Genomic DNA, 21,303 nt, shown 5'->3' with positions numbered 1-21,303 from the left:
ATGTAAAAAAAAAAAAAAAAAAAAAAAGCATAAGCTGTGTTCACTTTGGACAAATCATGGAAAATTACTTTGTCTTTTTAGTCTAAATATGTTTTAGGTTGTGAGAGCCATAATTAAAACTGTTTCACAGAGTTGCTAGACTGATGTTCAACTGTTACCAACAATGGTTGTCCTCACATGGGTCATCATAAAGTGGAGTCACAATGAGCTTTTGGTGCGGAGAAAGATTGTGAGAGAGCCACGTAAGATGCTAGGATGTGATAAATAAATAATCATTGTTAATTTAGGGTTAACTGGTACTACTGAAATTTATAAGTGATATGGACATAACTTATTAGTCAATGATCATTTGCTGGTTGTGTGGTCTATTTGCAGTTAAATGCCTATTGGTCACCTTTATCATGATGTTTCTTTAGAAGATATATTTTAACTGATGGTGGGGAAGAGTTCAGTCAGCTACAATTTCAGAACTATGACATTTGCAAATAACCCACATTTTAATTATGGAACATTGGAGTATAGAGACGCACAAGTACAGAAAAGTAAATCAATTACTTTGTTTTAGAATACTGTATTTTACTGGCATATTCTAAAAGACAGGCAGCTTTTTCACAAAAGAATGCCAGTTGATGCTAAAGTTGATGCTAGTTTAGCATCACAGAGATGTTAAATAGAGTTTCACCTTGGCTGATGCACCTGAAACATCTGCAAAACTTTTTCCTAGCTGCTGAGAAAATGAGATATTGTGTCTCTTTCCTCATTTCTCTTGTTATTAGTTTCAGTGGTGAAAAAGAGTACCCTTCTTTCACATCCTCTGCTATTTTAAAGGATTGTGTAACTGTGATGCTTTTGAAGCTTTCTTGATTAATTTCACTTAATCATTTCATTTAATCATTTAATTAATTATTTTCATTTTTGCTGTCAGGAATATGAAGAGCACTATCAGTAAAATTTAAATGTTTTACCCTGCCGCTTCCCAGGAGGAGTTGAACTGTGGCAGCTCTCAACTATTTGCCCTTTGTTAAAAGGACATAACGAAAGCAGTTTTCTCATCAGGAAATAATARATATGATGTTGATGTTCATCTGGTTAAATGTTTCCATGTGTGCTGAATAAATATTTACAGTTTTAGTATCACATTCTCGTAGACTGATTTGACCTTTGCCTTTCTCCAGATGCAGAATCTTGAGTTTTACCTTTGTAAAGATATGATCATGCAGGGATCTGTTAAAGGGCCAAAATGCTAGTTTTCTTTTGTGCATATCTTGCTCAATACCCTCTGATTTTGATAATTTGTCCTCATTTCCTTTGTGAAGTAGTATAGGGCAGACTGATTATTTTTCTACCTTCCATACACACACTCTAAATTAGTTCTTAAACTTGATCTACATTAGATCCCTATTTACTTGGGAAGATAATGCAGATCTCTGGATTCTGTTAATGCTCTTGAGTCATTATTTGGTAGTTAAAGTGTGAGTATCAGTCCTGCCTGCTACTCATTTAGAGAATAGTGAATCATATTGCAGTCTAACACAAATACAGTTCTGAACTCTCATGACTTCTGGTCCTTTGCTTGTCACATACTTCCTGAGACCTCACCTTGTGCTACAATCTTTTGCAAACTACTTGAGATTTTCTTAACAATTTTTACTTGAGTTTGCCATGCACAGTCTGTTTTCCTCTGGCAGTTATAAGAGTGGACTCTAGTAATCAAAATGGCTCTCTTATAAAAAAAAATGATTTAGGACAAAAGTATTTGAGAAAGCAGGCCTTAAAGTATGGACTAGACATTTGATCATTTTCATGGGGGTCTTTTTTACTTGGGAAGAGGCCCACTTTTCTTCTTCTCTGTAAAACTGGTCCATCATTCTGTCTCTGGATAGCCACTGAGAAATTTACCTCCTGAGTGGCTGATTCAGCATTCTTCAGATTCTGCATTCCTGGCCTCAGCAAATAGTGGTGTAACTTCATGGTAAGGCCTAGGATAATGGTATGTAATTGTCTGTTAATTTGTGTATTCAGAGTTTGGCTAGCTTGGCTTTGAACTCAATGAACAATATTAGTCCTTGTTCCTATATCACAACATTTCATGAATTGCATACGTATTTCTTTCCTTCTCTTTCTTCACTTCTTTGGAACTATTTTTCTGCTGTTTGTATGCAGTATTTCTCTGGGAGCACTGACAGCAGCAGTGATCAACTAGGTACTTTTTTAACCTTACTCAACAGCTGCTTCTACTCTAGAGAGTAAGTGTTCTGTAAAAGAGTAAGCGGGTCTTTAGCTATGACTGCACTAGTTCTTGTCTTCATCTGTCCTTGCCAGTTCTATTGAGCAAATGGAAACTTTTCTTTAATTTGAGAATTCTTATTTTGAGGAACTGAGATGAAATAAGGGAATTGTCACCACAATGCTGTGTCAGATTTATCCCACCATAAATGCATATTCCTTGTAACAGCCCACTCCTTGTGCTTTCGTGCTTCTGGCAAGTGAGCTACCGTTTCTGCAAAATGGCAACTACAGGTATATAACAATTTACCATTGGCTTTCCACTTACTTCAAGAATTTGCCTACAGAATTTACCTAATTTTACTGGATGCAGGTTTTGATGTTATGAGATTTAAAAAAAGTCCTAAATGAATAATACTGGATTATTATCTTTTTTCCTAGCCTTGTGATCATATAAACAGGTAGCTAATGGATATTTTTCTGTTGCTTTTACATTTGGAAATATAATGCATATGGTTAAATTAATAAAATATGTATGTTGAAGGTAAGACTTGGCACTCAAAGCAACAAGACCTTATACATAGGTTAAAATATGTTACTGCATTTGATCTTTATGGTTTATGAGGATTGACAGATAGTGCTCTGGTTCTCATTCGCAATGATAGCACAAAAGAAGATGTGTAGAAGAGGTGGGGGCAGAGCTTAGATCCAGGAGGCAGTAGTAGCGAGGAATGGTGATTGAGCAGTAAGAGGGAGTAGCAACAGTTGATAGATTAAGGGCCCATATTTTGGTAGCCTTCACCTTGCTTATTGTGAAGTTCTGTCTTAATTATAACATCAGTTTTGTTAGAGTGGAGTAAATACCCTTTTTCTGAACGCCAATGGCAGCTGCAGGAGGTATTTTATGGAAGGCACTGAACACAGCTGTCTTACGTTGTTGAATTGGAATTTATAGTTGAAATAGCATGCATTTTTGGAAAAAATATTTCAGAAGATCCATCACCACATGTGTTTTGGCCTAGGATTCAATGTTTCCACATATTAATTCATTTATATTTGAGTGGTGGGGGTTTCTTTGGTTTGGAGGTTTGGAGTTTTTTTAGGATTTATTAGTTACTTTTAAAAACTGAATTAAAATTAATTATGTTCATCCTTTGCTTCCATCCCTATTATTCTATAGCTCATTTTTCTTTAAAGAAGTATAAAATACTGTGAATTGAAAACTACTCATTATAGAACTGTTGGTTTAAAAATCCTGGCCTCACAGCATGGCTTTATGGAGGTCTAATGACAGACTATTTAGAAATTAGTAGGATAGATAGCGGATACAATTTTCATACTCTGATATTGATGTGATTGCGATTTTAAAAAGGGAATTAATCATATTTATAAATGTCTTTGGATTTTCCAAAGGTTAAGACCAAAGAGCTTATAATATATTAAACAGATCGGTGGAAACCCACAGAAAGGTCTGATCAGGCTAGAGTTTTTCAGAATACTAAATCTCCTATACATATTATCAAACCAAAGTTGGTTCTCATGAAAAAGAAATAGTTATTCTCTGAATCTGCTCTACTACAGCTTCAGATAACATGTTGGTCTTTATAGCTTGGTTGCCAGATATGTAGTAGTAGTTGCTTCTTAATTTTTAAAAGCTTGAATGGAAACACTTAACAGGAAAGGAAGAACATTTCTATAATGAATATGCTGGTTTGAGAAAACCAACCTGATGTAAATTGTATTTTTGAATTTAGTTTAAATCATGATGTTTCTTTGGTAGTGGAGGGGAAATTAAACCATATCTACGGAGAAAACATTTTGGAATCAGTAAGCCAGAACAGTTTTTGTTGTGTGCCCTAAAATCAGTTGCCAAAAAATATGCGCAGGTCTTTGATTTCTGTAACATTTAGGAATTATCACTATATTCCATATCTCACAACTGTAGAGGTGTGATTATATTTAGACTTTTGTAAGGTACATGACTTCATACTGCAGCACATTTTACCAAAGTAATGCATTGCAACATGAACCAAGGGAACTTCTCAAATGTGATCAGTCAGTGAGTTAGATCCTGGATGTCTACAGAGGTTGACATTGTGCCTGAACTTGTTCAATTCTCCTGTTGATGATCTAGAATTAGCTATAAAATCATGATAAAATGTTAATGATAAAAACCAGCAATATGGCAGTAATGAAGAAAATGTAGAAGATGAATTACCCCTTTTATATTCCCTTTTTTCTTATGCGATCTGCTTTCAAGGATCATCTGGACATTTTGATCTGCGATAGATCTGAGGTAAAGCCCTCAACTTGCCTAGCTATTTTAGGTGAAAAATTTTTTTTCTAAGCTTTTTGTTCCCTTATAGTAAACCCCCTAAGTTCATGAAGGAACAAGAAGAGAGAAGAGGAGAGTGAAGAGAGGAAGAAGGATTGTATTTTATGGCTTGTAATGGGCTAGGGGCAAGTAAAGAATGTTGTAGAGGCTATTCTGAACTAAACATCTGTTTCTTAGTTGCATGCAATCTAGGGGACTAGACTTGGATCCAGGTGGTTTCTTTAAATTCCAGTGTTATGTTCATAGTCTATTCATGCAAAGCAGCATTCAAACAAAATCAGCTTTAATGCAGTTGAATACAAGGGTGTACATTTAGGGAGGGAGAAGTGCAGGCTATATTTACAGAACTCATAAGCCTTCCTTGAAGGTAGTAACCGAAGAGAATTTAGAGGATATGGGGAAAAAAGCAATCCCATGTTGGTATGAATTGAATGTGAGCTTTCTGTGTGACAGTGGAAAAGCTACTGTGATTCTTGGATGTAAGAAGTAGCAAGTCTGTAGGATAATTTTATGTATGTATATTAGTTCTAAAAATACCATATGGTACTAAAAATAGCCAACATTTTTAAAAACAAAAAATAGAAACAAAGGAGAGCTGGAAAATTGTTGGCGGGGGGGGRAAATATTTGAAAGAATTATCTGTTTACCCTCTCTGAAAGAAACACAAGATATGACTTCATTACATCTTGTAGAGAGAAAATAGAAGGTACTAAAACTCATCTACTAGAGAAGAAAGTATTATTAGAAATAGTGCTTAGAGTTGGAGTCAGACTTCAGAATTTTAGATGCTTTTTTTTTTTTTTTTGAAAACAACAAAAGTAGTAGGTTTGTTTCATCCTTATTTTCAAATCAAGCCTGAATTCCCTTTTGGAGGCATGTTTTAGTAAAATACAAGGTATCAGGATGGAGTAGCTTGTAAAAATTTCGCGAACAGCAGAATTTTGGAGCTTGGAATAAATACTCTAATATGCCTTTTGGCTCTAAAATATAAAAAGTAAAATGGAATTTTGTCCATTCCATTTCAAATTGCTACGGTTCAGTAAATTTGAAAGTTGTGGGTATGTTTTCTCAAAATGAAGTAGATGGGAGAAAGACTGTACAGAGGCAATGATGGTAATACCTGACTTTATTACAGACTAAAATGTTACTGGTTAAAGAATGGCTTATTGGCTTTTCATCTTGTTTTCCTCGATTACTCAGATGCTCAGTTAGGAAGAATATTCTGATATTCTCTTCAAGCAAACCTTTGTGAAGAATGGTGTGTAATATGACTGACATGTAGCCCTTAAACTTTTTGAGACCATATTCTTGGTGGCTTTTAAGTATTTTATATATAAATTAAAAGCAAACCTAAAAGGAAAACACATACTGGCATATCAAACATACTGACTTTTTATAAATATATAATTATTTATATAATATATTTAATATTACATAATATTACACATATTATATATAAAATTCACTATCTAAACTTATAAATTGACCTAAAGACATAGTTTATGTGTGTGTTAATATAAACCACATCATCCAGTGTTTAAAAACAATTGTTGGTAAAATGGTTGCTGTTGCATTGTAATCCTCTGTTGTATTGCATTGATTACTGGAAGAAAAGAATTCTTCATTGTTCTCACTCCAAACTTGGATATATTATGGGGAATGGAGTATCTGCTATTCTGATCATCCTACATGCACACCTGATCCATAGTTTGAAACTACACAGTGTGTGAAGCAGTGGAGTGGTGATGGGGTTAAAATAAGAGTTACTGCTGGTAGGCCCTAGTCAGCACCAAGAAAGCTTCCTTTTCACTGAGGAGTGGGCTTATGTAATGCTTAGGTAACTTTTCCTAGAGAATAAATCTCAGGAGAGTGTATAAAATGCAACATGATAGAAGCTTGTTGATTTTTGTCCTTTTTTTAAAGCAGTGACTGACAATGCTTTTTTCTTTGTAGTGTGCAAAGATACAAGTATTTGGTAAGCAATTCAGTGACTATTTCTGTTTATACTGTTGGATTTATTTCTAATGGCATTGAAACATGAAAGAAATTCACCTAATTTGTTAGGTTAATATGTACTAAGCGTGACTGATGAGTATTTATTTTGTCTTCTGAACATCAAATTTAGGACTTGCTGAACATTTATTACATATAGTGTCTGGTTAGTGTTGCATCCTGGTAGCAGGCATGGCCAAAAGCTGCAGAGAAAACCGTAAGGATCTCAGTAGAGGTACATGTAGTTGATTGCCCTGATACTGGCTCAGGTTGTGATCTCATAGTTAGAGTTTGGTGTGAGTCCTAAAGCAGGCAGCTTAATATCAGTATCAAAATTGCCTTAGTTGTTGTAACAACAAATGTCTCTATCATCTATATGAATATCAGTTTCTTTGGATCACATGAAACCAGGGTTTTTCTTAGTTTCCAAGCCTTCTTATGGCAAAATTAGTCTCATCCCTTGCCATTCTTTTCTTGCTGGCTGTGGCTACAGGTGTGAAAAAGGCTACATTACTTATGCATCTGTATTTTAATAAAAGGAATACCTTACTTCAATTTTGTATTCAAAATACCACTATAAATACCACTTGCATGTTGAATAAGAGTGGTGAAAGATTTCAGAATTAAATGCTGGGCTTTACAGAAGCATAGTATGCCACTGTCACTCATGGAGGTGGGATAGCTTGCTCTGTAAGCAACTGATCGTGCACAGACTAGGTAGTTGGTGTGCATGCTGAGTGGTCTTAACTTGAGAAACTTTATAGAAAGTGGCTTAGCTCCATTCACTGCAGTGACTTGTAAATTACAGATATTTACAATAAAATTCACTTTCAACATTTTTAACACTCTTTGAAATACAGTTTTACCAATAAAAATATTTGTTTGCGTTACTGAATAATCAAATTTTGAAATATGCTGATGAGTTCTCAGGCTTGCCGTAATCGTTCTCTGGAAGACCATTTCTCTTAGCAGAATTAAAATAAAAACACAGAGCAGAAATTCAGTGCTTTAACTATAGCATCAATCTGATCTGTCCCCCATCCCCAATACATAATTTATACAGCTCATTAAAACTTTGAGCAAGCCCATCTTTTTTTCCCCTAAATTTGGAAATAGGACAACAGTTTATATAAAATGATGTTGGGGAAGGGGACTACTAATAATGTTGTTAAGCCTAACTCATATACACTGGAATACTGGCTGTTACCTAGTTACTTAGCTCTCGTTATCATTAATTTTTGCTGTAAAAATCATTAAATTGCTGTATCAGATAGAGGAAAATACAAAATTGTGAACATAATTGTCTTTATTTGCCAACCTGCTCATTTCAAGGATATGATACTTGAGTCCAGATTTATGTAGTAAAATCTGTGTAATTGGTTGCACTTGCAGACTGTTATTTCTGAAGGAGATCTATGAGGAACTGAGACATTTTCCCTTGTCCAAGAAATGCATACAAAATTCCACTGATGAGAATGTCATCTATTTCCAGATAATATGGATTGCCTGGAATGGAGAGGGTGGTGCAGGAGAAACACTTGTTTTAGGATGTGATAGTAAAAACTAAGTCTTAAGGTTCTTTTTGACCAATGTAAGAACAGAAGAGATGGGGGTGATAAGAAGTAGCAGAATTTGAATTTGTTTGAAAAAGTACACAGATAAATATGATAAAATGAGGAAGAATTGATGTGGCTTTTATGAAGAAAAATAATATGTCATTTATGTATTAGAGTTCCTTGAAAGGATCAGCAGGCATGTGGACACAGGAGAACCAGTTGATATTATTTACTTGGATTTCCAAAAGATAGTTGACAAGATCCATCCCTCAAAGTTTGAAAAGAAGCTGAGTTGCTGTGGAGTAAGAGAGAGTTCTCCTTACATGTGAAGATGACTGCTAAAAAGCAAGGTGGGGGAAAAGTCCATATGTAGAAATACTGTAAATTGTCTTTTTGCATGATGGAATCCTATAGGAATCTGTGCTGGAAATACCTGCATTTCAGTGCATTCATAAATGGTGTGGAAAAGGGGTAATAATGAGGCAAAAAAGTTTGACAGTATTAAGTTATTCAGGGTGGTGACAGTGGAGAGACAGCCATGATGGACTGTAGAAGGACCTTGCTGTATTGAATGAGTAATAGATTACAGATTGCAATTTAATTAAGCTAAATGTACAGTAATGCAGACTGGGGAGATGAGGATGAAAAAGGCAATCCTTGCATTATATACACGATGATGGGCTCTGAGATGCCATCATTTAGTAATTAATAAGATCTTGCAATTGAAATGAAAATGTCTGTTCAAAGTTCAGCAGTAGTCAAAAGAGCAAACAGAATTCCAGGAATTATTAGGAAAGAAATAGAGATCTGTTATACTGCTGTTACGCCTTTATCTTGTGCCACTGTCTCTCATTTCCACCTTATAAGACTGTATTGGCAGAACTGCATGTGCAGTGAGGGGTAAAAAGGACAGTCAAAGTAATGGAACAGGTCTGTGTGAGAAATTACAAAATACTAATACTCTTTTCAGGGTAGAAGAGAACTCTGGTTCCAGAATCACTGAGCTCTGGGTTATTGGTGGCTAACATGATATACAGGGAAAGTATCGTTAAAAGGTCAATTGTATACTACCTTCTGTAAACATCAACTATTAGATGCTGATCCTATTGGTTTTCCCTGCACTGAATAACATCCCTTTCACCATTCCCTAGCTCAAAGAAAGGCAGGAGAGGTAAAGAAAAAAAAAGAGGAGGTAAAAATAAATTAATGTAAGATGGGAGAAGGAGGTTAAAAATCAAAACAAAAATATAAAAAAGAGGGAACCAGAGAGGGACAGAGCAGAATAACCCTGACAGTAACTGCAGCTTCTTGAAGGGGTGCAAGTAGCTGGTGGGTGCTTCTGGTGATGCTCTGCTCAGAGGCATGATTAGACAAGGAGCTTGAAAGCCTCCTGCAGTTGCCAGATCTCTCATCAAGGTTCCTGCTCCTCCTGGCATTCAAAATGGCCAGGTTGGCTTGGGCCATGTGAAAGCTGAGAAGAGCATCCTGTGACTTGGTGAGGCTTTCCTTGGATGCGGACGGTACATAAAAGAGGGAATGGAGAGTGTATGTGCAACGTCAGGAGATGCTGTAGGACCTGGAAAAGGAACCTGTCATACTTGATATTTATATGCCCTAGGGTCTTCCTTTCACCATAGGACTGCTGTGAGTCAATATCCTATGAGAACACCTGATCCTCTGTGGTTCAAATCCCTCACTGAGGATTTTTGAATTTACAGTCCTGCTGAGCAGTGGAATTGATTAACAGTATAAGCTACCCTTGCTGGGATTTTTCACCCTCCTGCGGTAGTAAATCCTGCTACTTAATGTTTTAGTGTTATGCAAAGCCAATGAGTTAGAGGGGTGGAGCAGAGTTGATTCAGGATGGTTTTTGAGGCATGATTTAAAGGTGGCCTGGTTGGCTGATACACAGTCTACTCAAGAGGCTGGAGGGGAGCCATTGAGCTGGAGACAGGATGCAAGTTTGACCTTCTTTGCCTGTCTGTTATGTTTCTGCATAGTTGACTTATGGTAAGAGCTTGTGAAATAGAGAGGAAAATACATTTTTTACAATTCAGTAACAAAACAGGTTGAGAAACAGTCTTACAGAAATAAAATCAAAACAAAAATTCACTCTAACAAATGTTTATTCTTTAGATCAGCTCCAAGACTTTGTGTTAGCTATCTAATAAGCTGGTGTGTGCTTATGGCCTTGTGACTGGCATCTAATTCTTATCTTGCAAGATCATTACCCTGAGAATTGCTTTCATAGAGACAGATTAAGATTTGGTGATAAGTGTATCTTTATAGACTCATTTTGTCCCTGAAGTGCCATTCAGGTTCAGGCCTCCTCTTTAAGATTTCCTGTGATTTATATTCAGTGTTTAATCAAATATGAATACTTTTATCAAAGGTTTACTGACAGCCCCCATCTAGTTATGAAAATGGTGATGTGCTTAGAGCATGACTAGAAGGAGTCATCATACAGCCAAGCAATAAAACAAATCTCCCCCCTCTCCCCAAACTTGTTGAAAATTGGTCCAGTGTTTTCTTTAGGTGTAAATGCAATGGGAAGATTAATGCTCATTTTTATTTTGTAGTTTCCAATTTTGTTTGCCATATATTTGGAGCTGAGTATGTTAAACCATCCAGAATACCTGAAGTAGCCAGTTCACTCTCTTGTCCGTGACTTTTCAGAATAAACTGAGCGCGTTACATTTTCGTGAACGCTACAAACAAATGTATAGTTGTATTAAGTGCACTGAGTTGAAAAATCACTGACACTTTTTCCAATAATGTGGAAGTATTGTCTTTATTTTTGCTATGCTTTTTGTTAGGGAGAAAAATAAAATTATTCCCCACAAGTAGTATGGGAAAACTGCATTTAATGTTCTTTATGACTTGATTCTTTAACACCTGTTTTTCAAAAACTGTTCCAACAGTTTGGAAGTGGTTTCTCTTTTACCAGCACAGTAAAACTCCTCATAACTTGTCTCTGATTGTGTTAGACCTTTTTTTTTCCCCAAAAAAACTCTGTAGAAGTTCAGTCTTTGTCTTTAACATTTGTGTTCAGAAGACATTAGATTTTTTTCCTTCAATATCAGACACACTATTTTCTTCTGTGGCTCAGTTAATTTCATGAATGATGATGCCATCAACCTTCAAAGGAGGAAACTTTCACCTTTAGTTTTTTGAGTAGCATGCAGTAGTTCAAGAATGGATGGTACAAAACAAAGCTTTGCGTAATTTTGTCATGGGTTTTAATACTCTTTAATCAGGTTTTAACTTTTTAATTAATTCAAGTCAAGTSGTCTTACTGAAATAAGAGGGGGGAAGAAACAGTTATCCCGAATGTTGTATTTGCATTGTGATGACTTCACTCAGGAGAGCCTTTGTGTCAGAGTGAATCTTGGGTGAATACACAAGTGTTCGTAGCAGCACTGTTTTCCAGGAAAATATGAAAATACCTTTTTTTTTCCCCAGCAGATTTTAAGAGAGTTGGGAAACAGTTATTAATTTTGTATGGATTGGCATATTCTTTTTAGTTCTGGTGCAAAATCAATACTGAATGAATAGGAAAAAGAAATTGATCTTACAACGTGTGAGGTGGTTTTTGAATTAGGTTTTGAACAGATACATGTGTATATCATCAACTATTGATAGATATGCCATGTTCTCAGAGCAATTTTTATTCTCTGAGAACACATTTTAATAAGAGACCCCAGATTGAGGTATTCACTACAGCAGTGCCTCAGATTTTAAAAGCAAGTTTCTGTACTTACTGATGTTTCCCATAAAAAAACTGATGCAGTCTCTTCAACTATGCAAGTCCTTCCAGCTGTGAACTTATGAAAATAACTAGAGAAAACTGGTTTTGTTAGTAGTCAGATGTCYTTTCATAGTTATCAAATGCTTAAAGAAATACTGATCAATTTTTTTCTTTCCAGGCAGGTGTTTATAGGGGTGTTTGATAGGAGTTCATGTTTATCCAGGAAAGTAAATAAATGACTAGTGGATGGAATTAAGTAGATTCTCTTCAAAACACACCAAATCATGTAGCAACTCAACTGTAAAGCACGTTTTTTGAAGTTTGTTTGATGGTTTGTGTGTATGTGTTCCTTTGCTTTCTTCTCCCAGCTTGTATTGTAATGTAACTAGCATATTTCAAAAACTCTGAAACTTCCAGGGTTTGTCTGCTATTTGAAGATTACAGCATTTCACCTTTGACCTTCTTAAATGAACTGGATTTCCACTGTGGAAAAAAAAAATGCAGCTGCCTGATGTGATAAGGCTCAAACTTCATTTGAATAAGTTCTTTTTGAACTGAGAGCTGTGTTTTATACTAGCATACAGATTGTTAACTGTATTTTATACAGTAGGTGTGTTCATTACAGTATCTGGGTGAAGACTGACCATGCTGGTAATAACCATTTAAAGGTGAGTCACATCGCCCTGAGGCACGCCAGAACATCCCTCAGAGGTCTGGAATTCCAAGGAATACAAACTCAGAAACCTAGAGTCACCTTCACCTGCTTGGCTTTACCTTACTTCCTGCTTGGTGCACTCCTCCTCACCCCCATCATCCCCAGTGGACCTTCTCCATTACTCAGGACTGTATAGACATCTGCCATCCCCACAATAATCTTATCTGCAGGCTGAAGAGTCCTAGTTTTTCACTGAGAAGCTACTCCATAGTTTTCATTATCCCTAATGATTTCCTGTAAATCTTGGAGAGTGGAGAGGAAGGCAGAAATTCAAGCAGTATTCAAGATGAGAGTGCACTGTAGGTTAATACAGTGGCCTAAATAGTGTTTTGGTCGTAAGGTTCTGTTTGCTATTTTTACTGCTATTGAGATATTTCTGGTTTACTGTTGAACTGATGCTTTCAAAGAAATGGCCCTTGTATCAGCAGATCTCTTTCCTGAATAGCAGTAGTCAGCTTCAAAGCCTATGTCTATTACTTCATGTATACTTATGCTTATTTTGTCTGCCATTTTATTACTTGTTAGTATCGCTTATGTTCTCTTGCAGCTTTTGATAGTTAAACTTCATCTTTCCTATCCAGAACAGCATAGATGCTCTGGCAGTGCACTGGGACTTAGCTTTACTATAAATAGAATGACTGTTTATTCAAATTGTTTGTCTCCTGTTTTTAAAGAGTAATTTATCAGGTTATTTGTCATGTCTTTTTTATTATTTTTATTAAATGCCTTCTGGTAGTCCAGGCGGACTATGTCAGTGATTTCTCTTGCCTGTGTGCTCATTGAGCCTTTGAAAGAATTTCAGTAGACTGAGATGTGGGCCTTCCCTTACAACAGCTGTGTGGAGTTATCTGGGTACCTGCTAATTCTGTTCTTTCAAGTAATTTCTATAAATTTTTCTGGTGCAAGCATCAAACTTGACAGATCTGTTGTTTCCTAAGTCTCCTCTTGAGCACTTCTCAGAAATTCATGTTGCCTTTCCTGTATTTTGGTGCTACAAGATTGGGACTGTTTTAAGTGAGAATTCACAAATCAGAGTTAGTGGTTATTTCATTCTTGAATTCCTTCAGAATTTAGTTCTGGCAGTTCATTATTTTTCACTTTGTGAATTTGTTTTGTAGCCTGTTATAAACATACTTCAGGAGGATTTTGATATGGGAAGTCTCCACAGTTCCTCCTCGGTGAATAAATCTAAAAGCAGGGTAGGGGGCTTTTTCTGTAGAGCTTTATCTCATATGAGTCCTCCTTTATATGCTGATTATCTTTTGGCCCTAGAGGAACCCTCTCTTCCTTCTGTCTCTGGAAAAGGGCTTATTGTTATGCCTTTTCTTGGTTGTTTCTCAAACTTCTTTGCTTTATTTTTTACATTTAACCTGATAAAACTTATAGTCGCTTATTGTTTTCCTCATTTAGGCACTACTCATTTTCTGAAGATATCCTTTTACTTCAGATAGCTTCATTGACTTTACTATTTGGTCATCTTGGCATTTTTTTTTTCTAGTTTTCTTAAAGGCTTTTTTGATGCAAGGGCAAGCAGTTATCTTCTGCCAGTGAGCTAATTTCTAGCAAACTGTTTTGGCTAAGCATTTGTACAAAAGGCATACAAGAAAAATGAGCCAGAAGATCAACGGAAGTTCTTAAAATAATAATAATATATATATTTTTAGCTCTTTACTTTCATATATTATAATCCTGAATAAATTGCAGTTGGTTTGTTTTAACTAGATTTGAAGAATGTCAGATTTCTTTAAATGTGTGCTGTCATAAAGAATTTTCATGCGTGCTAGAGACAAACCCTGGGTTTTGTTCCTAGAGGGGCAACAAAGCCTTGCTTCTCTGCCTAACCAGCCTAGCCATAGCGCAAGTGGAATGGAATCCCTGGTTGACATTTTATAAGCATAATGTATGAATTTGGTGAAGCTAGAGCCAAGAACATATGTGCTATCAGTTGGTATTCAGGGAGGTATTTGTGCATGTTAGGATATCTCTGCATTCAGAAAAGCTGTGTTTTGGCCCCCTTTGATTTGAATTAAAGTATGCTCTGAATTCATATGCTCTACCTAGTTGAATTCTGTTCAGTACTAAAAGATTCAGTGAGGAAGTTTTAAGAAATGCCAAATCTTTTCATTTTATAGATGGAACTGTTACGTTAAACGTGCAAAAATTGTAAAAAAATATTCAGCACTGGGCTGTCACTTTGTCCTATCTAATATTACAAATGTTGCTTTTTCAGACTTCCTCGGTAAGGAACTGATAGATCTAAATAACCAGTTCTCCAAGTGAATATTGATTTCAAAACAAAATGTGTTTATCAGAAATTAAAAGCTTCTTAAAGACAATTAATGAAAAATAATTCAGAGTAATCATTTTGTCTTGGCTTCTTCCAATACTAAATTTAGGATTTGCATTTCCTTTTAAGCCACTGTTAGAATCTGGAACAAGTCAGTGAATATTTCTGTTTGTACTTTGTCCAAAAAGCCTGTCTCTAGAGAAATATATTCTTAATTTTGCTGTTTCTTTTGGTGCCTTTTTTTGCTTCTAATAACAGATAATACAAACTAGAAAACTTATGCTATAATTGTCCTTCTGCTATCTGGAATAGAATAATGGGATGCTATCAACATCCCCTATTATCCTGTTGCTTTGGGACATACGCTGAGATGTGTGGTAGCAAGATACCTGACTGCACATAGTCTGTGCTTTAGAATCAGTTGTGACTGTTCTGTGGTTCCCAGCACTGTGGTGTTCTTGACGCTTTGAACTGCCTCTTCCCGTTTTTCCTGATCATTTCAAAGGTAATGGACTGGTCAGGTGTGATCCCAGCACATCTGTGCAAGTCAGCGGTTCTGCCTTCTCCTAGCTCTGTGTGTCTGTGGTTGCAGAGCTACTATTCCTGTTCTCTTTGGTGTGCTTTTGGAATTGGCCAGGTGGCTTCTTGGATTTAGGCTGATTTCGACCTGTGAATTGCTTTTACTAATAGTTTGGGTTTTGAGAATGCTGACCAGGAATATCCAAACTGACTCTGCTAAGGCATTTGCATGAAAGTTAGCCAATTGCTTCTGGGACGCTAGTGGCACCAAAAACAATTTAGCTGTACTTGCACATGATTCCACCCAAGCCAGTAGCCAGGCCATGGATGGCCAGCAGTCTAGCAAATCACCTATGGATAATTGAAATTTGAGCACTGAACTATTAGTATAAAACAAAGAAGAAACTGACTGGAGTCTATTGATTCTCCTCCTCTCTTCTCCCTTTCCCCTATACCAGTTAACAGCATTTATATATTTGAATTCTAGAAAACTTTCACTTTTTGTTGTGTAGGAAGCACCTAAGCACTTCAAAATATTTTGCAACAGCAATTAGCACCCTGTAAAATGAGAGGTAATAATAGGGTTTTTTTTAAGTGAATGTTTAGCTGTGAACTGGTAATAAAAATTTCTCTGCTTTAATGGAGATCCTTTCAAGCTAAAAAGACTGATATCTATGCTTGGACAAACCAAACTTTTTCTCAGTTTGACTTTGACAGCTGTGCAAAGTTTTAGCTAAAACCTTTTCTGACAGGAGAGTACAGAAGAAGCATTTCACGTTTGCAGTGAGAACAAATCCTTATCTCTTGGGAACTCAAATACAGCTGAAGAATATCTTCTTGTTAACTTCAGAGCAATAAATTATTATAAGCAGCTTGGGGAGCGTGGCCTATATTTAAGATTTGTCAAATCCTTTCCACTGTGTGATCCTGTTTACTGTTGCATTTTACTTTGTTAAATGTAAACCATTTTGAATGATGTTTTCTGTGCTAGCTGTTCACCTACATATGGTTGAATTTCAGGAAGTTAAAGGATGAAATATACTGTATTGCTCAGCACATGTAGGTGGAGGGTTGTTTGTGGTTTTGTTTTTGTTTCAGTGACCATTTTATGGAAAAACTCCAAATTTTCCTGAAGCTTTAGGAAAGAAATCTTAGATTTTGTATGGATGTTCATTCTGGTATCAGGGTTCTATTTTCAATCTGAAGAGCTTTTAAATAAGTTTTGTAAACAAAATAGAATGCAAGTTAGGTCAAGAGCCTTAAAACTGGTTTGGCATTTTGTATCTGGCGATTTTGCATATGAAAGTAGCAAAATGTTGGACAGGCCTGTGTTTCATAACATACGGAGTTGAAGGAATAAAGAGCAATATTTTTTCACAGCCATATACTGTGAATAATCTGAGGTTTTCACAGCAAGTAAATAGCCTTGGAATATGGATTCCAGACATTTAGTGTGAAGGAAGGAGTTGTTTTCAATTATCACCTATCACTCATAGCTATGAAGTTAGTTTATGTACAGTTCTCAGTGTGTAGCAAATTTCTGATGAAAATCTGCCATTCTGGATTGCTTCTGTCAGGAAGATGTATGTTCAAATAAAAAGAATAAAGTTACTGTTGCATCATGGGGAAAAATTGATGCACAACTCCACTGCTTGTGTATTGTGGCTGTTTTGTTAGTTAATACTAATGAAGTTGTGTAACTATATTATAACTGAGAACCCAAACAAATGCTTGCTTAAGCATTTGTACAATTTATAATCCCTTATTTCTCTGACTACAGTGAATGAAGTAAGCATTTTTTCCAAATCTGCTGTTTCAAGTGGCAAAATTACTGCATGTTCCTTTCTCACTGGGCTGGAATTTTTTGTTTAATGTTGGATTTTTGTTTTGTTGGGTTCTGCAGGCAGATGATGACAGATAACATAAGTATTTGGTTAAAAGTCTGTTATGCTTGCGTAAAGGTCATCATGTATACTACTATAAGTTTTTTGCCCTGGAAAGAAAACCTTAAGGAAAGCCAACATGTTTGTGTGCTGTATGTATTACCTTTGTAACTCCACCTGCAGCTGTCTGCTGTATTTAGTGTTAGTAAATCTTTGTATACAGTGACCATTGCAAAGAAAAACTTGTTATCTTTTAAGCATTTTGCATGTTACATTATATTTTATTGGGCCTTTTTTTTTTTTCTTGAATGGGGATGCCTTTTCTGGTATGACATAATTAAAATCAAGTAAAAATGAAAAGTGTTTTTTTCTTGTGACAAATACTGTATTTTTTTACTATTTTATAATTGCAGAATATACTTCTGCTGAATTACTTTTTTTTTCCTTTTTCCTCAGTTGTACTCGCTAAATGATTACAAGCCACCTATTTCCAAAGCTAAAATGACACAGATCACCAAGGCAGCAATCAAGGCTATAAAGGTAAGAAATTGGCTAACAAATTTTCATTTTCTTTCCATTTCTCATCTCTCAAAATAACTGCATAGCTTAAAGAACTTGCTACTGAACTTTCTTCCCCCCTTTTCTGTGTACGATTTCCAAGTTATGATCAGATGTGATGGTAATGGATTTGCAGAGGTGCGGTAGAGGGCTTGTTTTTTGACTTTCATTTACTGATTGTCATATGCGAGAAGGAATTATCCCAACTTGGTTCTTGGATCAGATCTGAAAGAGAGATTTTTTTTTTTCTATGTTTAAAAAGGAAACTAAGATTGCCCAAGAACAGGTGAATAAATATAATACTAAAAAGAGTTTTCTTTATATTTTCAGAAAACATAAGATATGTATGCCTTTTGGATTAATACAATTGTTAAAGATTTAGTTCATTTTCATAAGTTCCTGGCATACCTTTTCATGTGCATTGTTCGTAATTTTATTTTTAATGTTGTTTGGATACAAATGTTCTAAGTTTTAGTGTTAGTGTATTAATTAAAGAATTCTCTTGCCACAAAATAAAATTAATTGTTGAACAGCAATGAAGCAGCAAAAAACAGCACTGTAAGAACAAGGGAGAAAAGTAGTATGCCATTAATGTTAACCATTAAAACAAATGGGAATTCACTGAAAGCAGGATAGGTGAAAAAGAGGAAAAAATAAAAGCAAAAAGGCCATTAATTTAGGCTCTTCCTATCTGCATTTCTCTGCTGAGAATGCAGAGATGTTTTCAGATTAATGGCATCCATATTGGCACTTTTTGTAGTTCAGAGAAATAGCGGGTCAGTCACAGAAGAATGAAATTCATTGGGTTTCTTAAATAAGAGAAGTCTATGCAAAGTGGAGTCTGTGGGTTGAGACATAATAAAAATATTATACTTTTTTGACAAAAATAGTAACAAATGATTCTATAAATGATTAAATAATACCAAAATATTATATCATCTATTTCACTTGGAAGTCTTAAAATGTTTGAGTTTAAAAAAAAGTTTCACTATTTATTCTGTGATTGAGTAAAGTGAACCTTAGAGACATCATAACCTGTCAAAGTCATGTAAGTTGTAATTCTAATTTTCCAGATATTAACTTGCAACTGTCAGTCCAGTACCTGATCTTCCTGACTGTGCTATTTTCCTTAGGATATTTAATGCTAGAATGATGTACCAGGAATTGAACGTATCCAGTAACTTGAATCTGGGATTGACATATTTTATTTCACAGAAATTAAAATCTTTCCTAAATGTATGTGGAGCCTACTCCAAGTGTAATGTATACCAAGCAATTGTTCCTTTTTGTTACTGCACAACAAACAATGACCATATGCAACGGTCAGGAGAAAACAGAATATAAAGTAACTGTTACATTTGCTCACCCACTGTATTTGAGGTGTGCATTTCAGTGCACCTTATGAGATAATGGAAGAAGGTAGCTCATGCTTCCATTTTTATCTTTTCAATAAAAACATTTAATTGTGCAGAGCTTTATCACTATTGCAATGATGTGTAAGATTAAAAAAAGATTCTGAAGAAAAAGTATTTGGTGGATGTGATCTTCCTATACTCGTGTTTTTAGGTTATGAAATGTTTATGTTATTAAAGTGAACTTGGAAAATAAATAAAATATGGTGAAATTATATGCTTACTAACATTGGGCTAACATCTTCAGTCATGTACAGTGAAATAACTATAGGTTTTTGAAGGAGTAATTATATTATTCTCATATCTCCCAGTAAACAAGTACTTACTTAAAAAAATCCATTTAAAAAAAACTCAGATGACAAGAACAAGTGAGGTTTAGTTTTCCTTATGCCATTAAATACTGTAAGGAAGACAGTGTACTCAGCTGTAGGTATTGAATTGCTGGTTAATCAACCAGAGTTTCTAATTCTGAGTTTACTGTAAGTATTGCATTACTTGAGCAAGTATATGCATTTTCAGGTTTTCTCCTCTGTTGAAATCCTCTTTTATTTTCCAGTTCTACAAACATGTTGTACAGAGTGTTGAGAAATTCATTCAGAAGGTAAGTAAATCACAGGTATTTCTTGTCAGCACACAGAAAAATTCCTCATTTCATATTATGCAGAGTATTTAAGACTGTCATGTTTTTTGCTAGTAATCAGTTCAGCTCATCATAACCCATGGTGCATAAATGCAAATACTTTGTGCTCATTTTGTACTTGTGATATACTTTGGTCTGGATGACTGCTGATACAGTCTGTGGACTACTTCTCTGTGTGTATTCATTTAATGTTGAAATAGGCTGTCAGTTAAAATATAGTCCATGTAAACAGCTAACAGCAAAAAAATTGAAAGTGGTTTGTCAAGTGATAGTTGCTTTTGCTTTTCTGCCAGGCTTTTCCATACATTTTAAAGTTGAAGGGAAGATAATCAACCAGTCTCATCATTTGTGTCACATGAGATATAGCATTTCGGTCAGTGGTTCCTGTCAATAACTTAAAACCAAAAAAATTATGGCTAGACTAGCACGACTCTTTGGGAGGATGTGGTATTAACTTAAAGATTCTGAACAACAGAGAATTATATTGCACTTTGTTTTCTTCCAACAGTTAATTGTTCTCGGGTAAAACTTCATTTTACTTCCAGTTGGAAATGTATGGATTCCAACTTGTGATTATTGTCTCCTTGTCTGCATTGTACTGGATTGCTCAGTTGGTCACATTTGTACTGAATTTCTTCTCCTCTTGTAAATAGTAGTAAATTGTGGTCAAATTGCCTCTTTATTTTCTGAAGCAAGCTAAAGAAGTTAGTCTCTTAAAGTTACAGTGTAAGATGCATTCTCCATTCAGTTCTCCAGTACACTAATCAGTCTAGATAGCTCCATGTCATTAACCTGTCTTCTTCCTTAACTGTTGTTCCTTGGTGCCCAGTGTATACTGTGATGTCTTTTGGCAGTAGTTGGATAGTGTGAATGGGGTTCAGCTCCAGCATGGTGTTTTTCACTGTCTGAAAATAGTTCATGAATGAATTATTTAGGTGATAGAAGATTAAGCCTTATATGGAAAAGGTGAGGTAAGCCTGTGTGTCATACCTAAGTTTTGTGGCACTAGTGAAAACTTAGTAGCATACTTTCACCATCATTGCTAGTGTCTTGTCAAATAGTTATCTTTTGGGGCATTGCCTTTGACCTCTTTCTACTTCAGAGGAAAGGGACCAGTATCCCCTGGTCCTTATTTACTATTATGGGTAGACATAGGAGGATGTAAATATGTGTCTGTCATCTTATCCATCTGCACATCTCTGATCAGTACCATTTTGTGGTGTCATATCCTGAAATTAATCCTGAGTTGGCTGAGTTCCAAATACTGATATTTAGTTGCAGTGGTTGCTGATTAACTATTCCATATTCAAAGGCAAGAGAGGAGGTTTCTCCTCTGAATGAAGAACTGGCAGTTTGCTGGGAATTGCACTGGTTCTTCCTGACTCTTCCACACACTAGTAGAGTATGGAATATATTTACACATTCTGTGTTC

The 21,303-nt window shown here is 35.6% G+C and overlaps 1 protein-coding gene across 3 annotated transcripts in view; it reads left to right on the top strand.

Moving 5' to 3' along the window:
* Positions 1-21,303, top strand: part of SCAF8 (SR-related CTD associated factor 8) — a 99,854-nt gene that overhangs the window by 4,508 nt on the left and 74,043 nt on the right. For all 3 annotated transcript variants that reach the window (XM_026079227.1, XM_026079228.1, XM_026079226.1), the window contains exons 2-3: positions 17,718-17,801; positions 19,788-19,832. In XM_026079227.1, the coding sequence (XP_025935012.1) occupies positions 17,718-17,801; positions 19,788-19,832 (129 nt within the window). The remainder of the gene's footprint in view (positions 1-17,717; positions 17,802-19,787; positions 19,833-21,303) is intronic.

The sequence above is a fragment of the Apteryx rowi genome, unplaced genomic scaffold (genome assembly GCF_003343035.1).
Source record: "Apteryx rowi isolate R43461 unplaced genomic scaffold, aptRow1 scaffold_495, whole genome shotgun sequence".
NCBI classification, from domain to species: domain Eukaryota; kingdom Metazoa; phylum Chordata; class Aves; order Apterygiformes; family Apterygidae; genus Apteryx; species Apteryx rowi.
Note: the sequence above shows the minus strand (reverse complement) of the source record. Positions and strands in the feature narration are given on the sequence as shown.